Source organism: Haliotis rubra, unplaced genomic scaffold (genome assembly GCF_003918875.1).
Source record: "Haliotis rubra isolate DU_JTF1 unplaced genomic scaffold, ASM391887v1 Scf35, whole genome shotgun sequence".
In the NCBI taxonomy this organism is placed as follows: domain Eukaryota; kingdom Metazoa; phylum Mollusca; class Gastropoda; order Lepetellida; family Haliotidae; genus Haliotis; species Haliotis rubra.
The window spans coordinates 3,238,163-3,246,388 of NW_025767024.1; the positions used below are offsets into that span (position 1 = coordinate 3,238,163).

Sequence of the window (8,226 nt, forward strand, 5' to 3'; positions counted from 1 at the left end):
GACATGGTCATTGAAGTATTAGACATGGACATGGACATTAAAGTGTTAGACATGGACATTGAAGTATTAGACATGGACATTGAAGTATAAGACATGGACATGGACATTGAAGTATTAAACATGGACATTGAAGTGTTAGACATGGACATTGAAGTGTTAGACATGGACATTGAAGTGTTAGACATTGACATTGAAGTGTTAAAAGTAGACATTGAAATATGAAAGCAACATGGACATTGAAGTATAAAAGAGATTTTATTAAATGTCAGATATTTTGACATTGAAGTATTAGACATGGACTTTGAAACGTATTGACTTTAAGGAGTGAGACATAAGCATTCAGAAAAGAAACATATGGACATTTAGATATGAGATGCATGGACATAACTGTATGTCAGTACCACACTCTGTACATGAGATGCATGGACATAACTGTACGTCAGTACCACACTCTGTACATGAGATGCATGGACATAACTGTATGTCAGTACCACACTTTGTACACGAGTTGCGTCTGCTTCCTACAGGTCCAGTCAACTCATCCCTATCAGAGTGAAGACCAGGATGAACTCAGTTTCGAATCTGGAGAAATGATCTATGTGATTAAGTTTGAAAACCCAGATGAGCAGGTAAATATATCGCTCAAAGAGCTTCAACCATTTACTAATGAATTTGTCGTCCAATAAGCATTAAGTGTTGGGGCTTTCACTCTAAACGCTACAGTGGCCGACGTGTGTTTCTCGGTCCAGATCCACAAAGCATTCGTGTTGTTACGACCTATCGTACCTCTATACTTTACTGTAGGCTTATGAATGGTATAGTGCTATGAACGTTTTGTGGATGGGTCCGAGATGTGTTATAAATGACTTGGTACAGTTATATTCAAACAAGTAATCTGTTCACAGATATTCACTTTTATTCACATTAATTCACATTACTTGTGTACTAAGGTACTCATTACTTAAAATGGGGAGGTTGTGTGTGTAGGTAGGGGTACGGGTCACTGTGATTACTTTTAGGATTGTTCCATATTTTGCTCACCCCCCTGTACATTTTACTTAGTAGGAAGGCGTTTCCTATTCTCGCGGTGCTTACGGATATCGGCTGAAAAAATAACACAAACAATTCTTATCGTATGAATGCTTGTTGTTATTAAATGAAGGGCCTTCTCCTCTAACATCTGCATCTTATCAGCTGCTAGATCCATCAGGTGAATTACCACTCATGAGCCCGGTGATAAACAATACGATCCGCCATTGACGAAACGAGGCTTCTCCCATTCTCGCGGTATTACCAGGAATTAACGTTATTGAGTGTATGTAAGAGCAATCCTGCCGGAAAGGGCGGGAAAAAGTCATGATATGTCCAAGTTGGTATAAACTCCCCAATATTCGTGACACTGCAAGATTTTGATCACTCACAGACTTGGTCCACTTCCTAGTTACCAGTCGGTGATGTAAACAACTGGTAAGTGTCGCGCTTCGGCGATTTCGGCAGGAAACGTGTTTACCGCGAGAATAGGAAACTCGCGAGAATAGGAGACGGACCTATACCCCAAATTGTTCTGCTTTGTGAATAAGCTTGGTACATATGTTCTCTTGCTTTTCTTCAGCATAAGGAGGTATGGTTGTCAACTTGTTTCATTTTCAACAATTCCCTTGTAGTGTAGATACTTCTATGGAGGATTTGATTTGAACATTTCGTTACACGTGTACTTATTCCAAATGCATTAACATTTGTCTCTGTTGATATTTAGTTCCATTTCCAATATCTCATTGCACTCATAGATCATTGCTTCTGTGATGGGATGTAATTATAACAACAATTTAAAACTTTTATCTACTTACAGTCGGTCAATCCAGTGATTGCATATGTTAATGAGACCTTTTCATTTATATTTTTTTCTGTGCTCCCCCTACCTCAATGACTTCGCCAAGGGAAATAAAAAAATTATAGTTTTCTGGGTGGTTGTGGAATTCTTATGTAACATATTCAATATTTTTAATTTGCCCTTTTAATCTGCAACTGAATTAAATGATTCAGCACATTTATTATCTGTTCACTTAATATAGTAGCATGGCAAACTTGTTTCATTTCTTTAGGTTGTTTTTTTTCATCAGATTGAAAACATTCTTTGTTTGAATTTTTTTAGTGTTTATCCCTGAAATAAATGTTTTGCTAATCCTTCAAAATCTCTGGGCGGTGGGGTAGCCTAATGGTTAAAGCGTTCGCTTGTCATGCCGAAGACCCGGGTTCGAATCCCCACATGGGCACAATGTGTGAAGCCCATTTCTGGTGTCCCTCGCCGTGATGTTGCTGGAATATTGCTAAAAGCGGCGTAAAACCAAACTCAGTCAGTCAGTCAAAATCTCTCTTTGATTTCCTGCCATTGATCCTGTTCAAACTGACATAGTTTAATTGACATGTATTTTTGGCCCCGACATTTTATAAAGTGTGTTGAATGTATTAATAATTTTGTTGAAGAAGGCATTCATTACTGTCTGCATACTATCCTAATTTATGTCCTGTGTCATTAAATGTAAACCTTGTATATTGTTATTTGTTCCCATCATATCCCTCATATACAAGTAAAATATGTGGGGCAAAGGGGATCTCCTTGTCTGCAACCAATTTTGTTTTTTAATTAATTTTGATAGTGTAAATTTTGCCGTATACAAGGTGTGGCACTGTCTTCAGGCCATGCTAGAATCTAACAATCATGGACATGAATCCTTGATTCACTCCAATTGTTTCTCGGTTTGGGAGCAATAAACCTTCATATGGTTTTCAACAAATAGGAAATGCATGAGATGGTGTCACTTTGGGCCATTTTTCCTATATCATGCTGACATGGCAGGCTACACCAGAAATTCTGCTCAAATTTGAGTTAAACCCAACTCATTTGCTCATTTAACTTTGTAACCAGTGAGTGGAGGCATTGTTTGTGTCCATATCAGCCTGAGAGTTACCTGAGATTTTAAAGCAGAGAACTGACTAAACCTCACTGAACAGGATTACCATTGGAACACCTGGTGTCATCATTGATCTTGAGTGGTACATACATATAATTTTCACACCTATTTCACCCTACACTACATGGAATTTGCTTCTGGGGATATGATCAAGACCGTTTTCTATCTCTCATTGACGTTTCTGTTTACAAAACACTAGAAGGATTTTGAGAAAAAAAAACTGATTTTTTCTTATCCTGACTCATGATCTTTTGCTTATCTCCCTTTTCCTTGCGAATGGTAGTGGAACACTTGAATCCCTTGAAGTTCCCGACGCGGACGTAAAAATACACTCACCAACGACTTACCTCCCTTTTCCCGCGTAAACAGTCATGTGACCAGCCTTACTTGTCACTCTCTCCCTTTTTGCCCAAGTGGATGGTTGGGCGAGCACTGGAGTCCCGTATATGGCATTATATCCTTTTGATTTAGGTCCTATTCTTCAAATTTACACTGTGTATGGATTTGGCTATAACTACATTGTATTATATGTAAAAAAAATTATAAAATTATTTGTATTTCTGTCATAATTTCATCGTGATGTAACTTGTTTACATTTCATGAAATCTTGCAGTGTTTGCAGGCACAGGTTATCCGTGGCTGATCCTCAACCCCAATGCCCTTTGGGCATCAAACCATGTTCTTCCAGCTTTTTGCTGTACTTATTGTGTTGATTTATCAAATCTACAATTAAATCAAAATTTGTCTTATATCTATAGACGTGCCATGGATCGGGTGAGGAAGTCATCTCAAGTCACGGCTGATAAAACAGGAGATCAGCCTGCAAACCGTATGTTGCTTGCTACTGCTGAAATTCACAATACTGGGTATGTTGAGTACGTTGCAGGGGCAGTCTGCTGTTACGGGGGCCAAGAAGAGATCGGCTACAAAGCAGTTGACTCCGACTCAAGCTAAGAAAAGACGTCATCTTCTTCTACGTCGCAGAAGAAAGCATCTGTTACCAGATCGGAGGGTAAATCTACGCGACCTAGTAAGTCAACGCATCAGAAATCCTTCAACGAAGAGATATTACCTCTGCATGAAGTAGACGTTTTTTTTTATGATCCCCTGTTACTTCTACCCGAAGTACAGCAGCATAAACGATGTTTATTTTGGAAGTTGTCGCTGATAAGAGTTGGTATGAGTACCTGTCCTCTGTGATGCTACACAGGAGCCAGCCTTGCTATAAATAGACAACGCTTCAATGTCAACACAGATCGCCTGCCTATATAAGGGGAAGAATGATGTATCATCACTGCAATCAGAGGTTAGCACTTCCAATGGAACGTCCTACCGTTTGGAATATCATCGGCTCTGTGATTATTCATACAAATAACCAAGCCTATCGGCACCTATCTTCAACATCAAGGTCTACGCAGTGCCAGTTATCTGGACAATGGCATACAGGTTCTTCAAAGTGCCAATCAACTCAGACAGCAGCTGAACTTCACAATTAAGTTGCTCACGCAACTAGGATGGCTAGTGAACCTGATGAAGTTGGAGTTAGAATCAAACAAGATCTTCAATTGCTGGGAATAAGAATTATCACAACACAGAATCGAATTGTGGTCCCAGAAGATCATTTGGTCAAGATACAAGCCATGATTCCACAAGCAGTCATCTCTCTGTTAACACTACGAACATGGCAATGTCTACTCGGTATACTAACCTCGGCGCAGGACTTGATTCGCACAGGAAGGTTACAACTAAGGCTGCTGCAACGGTTCCTGACAAAACCTCTGGACAGCGTCGACCCTATCTTGCTGCCAGACAATCTTAAGAGGTACCTACTTTGGTGGACCCACAGGTCGAACGTCTACGGAGGGACCTATTTGCCTTTGACACACATCTCTACATAGACGCATCGATACAAGGTTGGGGTGCACATCTCAACAATCAAGTTGCATCAAGGAAGTGGTCCAAACAGAGCAGCATCTTCACATCAATCTGCTGGAGATGAAAGCTGTGATCAACGCCTTGCAACTATGGTCGAGCTCGCTGATCAACAGAATGCTGATGGTCCACACGGACAACTCTACAGTGGCATTCTCCATAAATCGGCAAGGATCTACAAGATCACCAAGCCTACTACAGCTCACATTCCAGTTGTTTGACATCATGGAGGAGGCAAACATCTGGATAAAGGCGTGTCACATACCCGGAGCCAAGAAAGTGCTTGCAGACGCTCTCTCCCGACCACTGCACCCGTCACCTACGGAATGGATGCTCCATCCAGAAGCATTTCGGCTCATCATAAGGGAAATAGGATCCCCATGCATAGACCTGTTTGCCACGAGGTTCAACAAACAACTAGAGACGTTTGTCTCACCAGTTCCAGATCCTCAAGCCTGGGCAACAGATGCACTGAGCATATCATGGGAAGGACTAAACGCTTATGCGTTTCCACCACTGATATTACTACCGAAAGTACTGTTGAAGATCAAACAGACACAGGCGCTACAACTAACCTTGGTCATGCCATACTGGCCAGCGAGAGTATGGTTCCTAGACCTAATAGAAGATCTCGGAAGTCCAACAATCAAGTTACCAGATTGGCCGAACCTACTCATACATCCGCACACCAAGCAAGTCCACGGGAACCCAACACTGTTCCAGCTACACGTGTGGACCGTATCAAAACATGTTTGAAGAAAAGAGGATACTCCGCCAGGGCAGCCAAGGCAGTAACGCTAGCGTTACGCAGATCTACTCATAACCTGTATGATGACAAGTGGCTGAAGTTTGAGACTTATGCAAGGCGGAAAGGCTTCATTGCTATGAAAGCTACTCATCCTCAAGTGGCGGAATACCTGTGTCATCTTAGACAGACTAGACATCTGAAAGGTTCGACATTATCTACATACCTCGCTGCCATCAGTACAGTGATTACCATGAAAACAGGCATCAAGTTGACGAAAGTACCAGAATTACTTGCTCTGCTGAGATCTTTTAAACTGGAGGACCAGCAAAAGAAGTTTAGAACTCCGGCCTGGGATCTGAATGTAATTCTACGTCATCTTACAAGTGATGCCTACGAACCTCTAGATCAGACTACCTTCGAGCTGCTGACACAGAAGACTCTGTTCCTGCTTGCGCTAGCCACGGCAGCTCGGATATCAGAGATACATGCGCTGGACTTTGGTCGAACCAGATTCGACACGGGGCAACATGCTGCAGTTCATCTAGGACTTAGATGGGACTTCATTGCCAAGAACCAACTACCTGGTCGGCCAGATAAACAGTTCCACGTACCAGCGCTATCTACAATCCTCGGACCAGAGGATATAGAGGACCTATCCTTGTGTCCGTCAGAGCCCTGAAGATATATCTTCAAAAGACTGAGACAAGGAGACGAAAATTCAAGTGCCTGTTCATCCCATTATCCACAGAGACATCAGTAGAAGTCTCAAGAACGACGATATCGTTCTGGATGAGAGCCGTCATATTGAGAGCCTATAAAGCAGCAGGACTAGAACCTCCTAGAGCTTCCAACCCACACGAAGTCAGAGCACTGGCGTCAACATTGGCTCTGCACGGAAATTGCTCTATATCAGCAATTATGGAGGGCTGCTTTTGGAAGTCGGATACAGTGTTTGCCAACCACTACCTCGAGACATAGCCACTGAAGACGTCTCAGGCATTCACCAATTTGGCCTCTCTTTGTAGCACAGCAACTAACGGTTCCTCAAAGGCGCTGAGTTGGAAAATCTCACCCTTTATCACGTTGACTTGTTGATAACTTTTACTAAGGAAAAGTATTAGTTTGAAAGTCCATGCGCACAGTCTAGGACAGGCTAGCATGAGTGATTAAAGATCCTGTACGGGTAAAGATCTTACCTGTACGTGAAGGGGTCGCAACTCATTTATGATAAAGATCTTATCATAATCTATGGGTTGTTATAAGATATCTAGTAATAAGAAGATACTAGTTTATCTGAAGCCACATGAATCAAGATGATTCAACTTGTCTGAGATGGAAGTAAGACAAGAAGTGGTCCCCCCGAGTTATAACGGAAGGTTGGAAGAATAGGATCTCAGAAATGCCGCTACGCAGTTCCCATGGGGGGGATACAGGACGTATCTAAGGACAGCTGATGAATCCAGGAAGTGACCTGACCCACCACCAATCAGCAGGATTCTATAAGCAAAAGATCATGAGTCAGGATAAGAAAAAATATGTAATTTTTCAAGTAAAATTGATATTTTTATACTTATCCTGACTCATGAGGTCAAGCCCTCCAACCTCCCCGCTGGAAACACTTCGGATTGCACAGCAGATCCAAGTGCTTGGGCAGAAAAATCAGGAGAGAGTGACAAGTAAGGCTGGTCACATGACTGTTTACGCGGGAAAAGGGAGGTAACTCGTGGGTGAGTGTATTTTTACGTCCGCTTCGGGAACTTCAAGGGATTCAAGTGTTCCACTACCATTCACAAGGGAAAGGGAGATAAGCAAAAGATCATGAGTCAGGATAAGTATAAAATATCAATTTTACGAAAAATCACATGAAAAAAATGCATCTTTTGATATGAAGCTCAATGTTTAGTTACCTTGACTGTTACATTGCTATGTTTAATACAAACCCTTGCTTATAAGTATGCTTTATAGAATTTCCAGAATTTCGTTGATTTGTTTTATGGAACCCACCGTACAGAAACTGATTGTGTTTCTTGCTCAGAGCTGTCCCTAACATTTTAAAACTTTACATTCCATACCACAGTATACATGTATCTATCAATGCTTGTTTTTTTCGAAGCATTCAGCAAGCATTACCAATGAAAGTGTCTTCTGTTGGCTTTGTGAAAGGCTTGACATAAGGATATGTACAACTCTATAAATAACAATTTCTGGATGTCACTATGTACACTTATGTCAATCGGAGTCAAAACATTGCCAAAAATATTCTTCCATTTTTTCTGTCTCTTGTCTGCAGTTCCAAAATCTCAGATTGTGACTGCAGGAACAGATTGATGATGTTTTATCCAAGGTTTCTCTGATAAGAGATTCACGGCATGAAAAGTTGACAGAAAATGGATGATGACTTGAGTAGGTTTTAGGTTTGAAGGCTTAGACAGTAGCTATCGTAGATCAATTTTTATTGGTTAATGTAGACAATTGACATATCAGTGTTGTATGAATTGTTAAGTAAACTAACCCATTTCATTTCTTCATTTGTAAAAACATTTTCTGCTCCTTGTAAATATGGATTGGATTTTA

The 8,226-nt window shown here is 41.1% G+C and overlaps 1 protein-coding gene across 1 annotated transcript in view; it reads left to right on the forward strand.

Annotated features, from left to right (window-relative positions):
- LOC124285019 (myc box-dependent-interacting protein 1-like) overlaps window positions 1-907 on the forward strand; it is a 67,680-nt gene extending 66,773 nt beyond the window's left edge. Inside the window, 1 exon segment of the mRNA XM_046721162.1 lies at window positions 528-907. Within this exon segment, the coding sequence (XP_046577118.1) occupies window positions 528-686 (159 nt within the window). The 3' untranslated portion in view covers window positions 687-907.
- The last annotated feature ends 7,319 nt before the right edge of the window (window positions 908-8,226 follow it).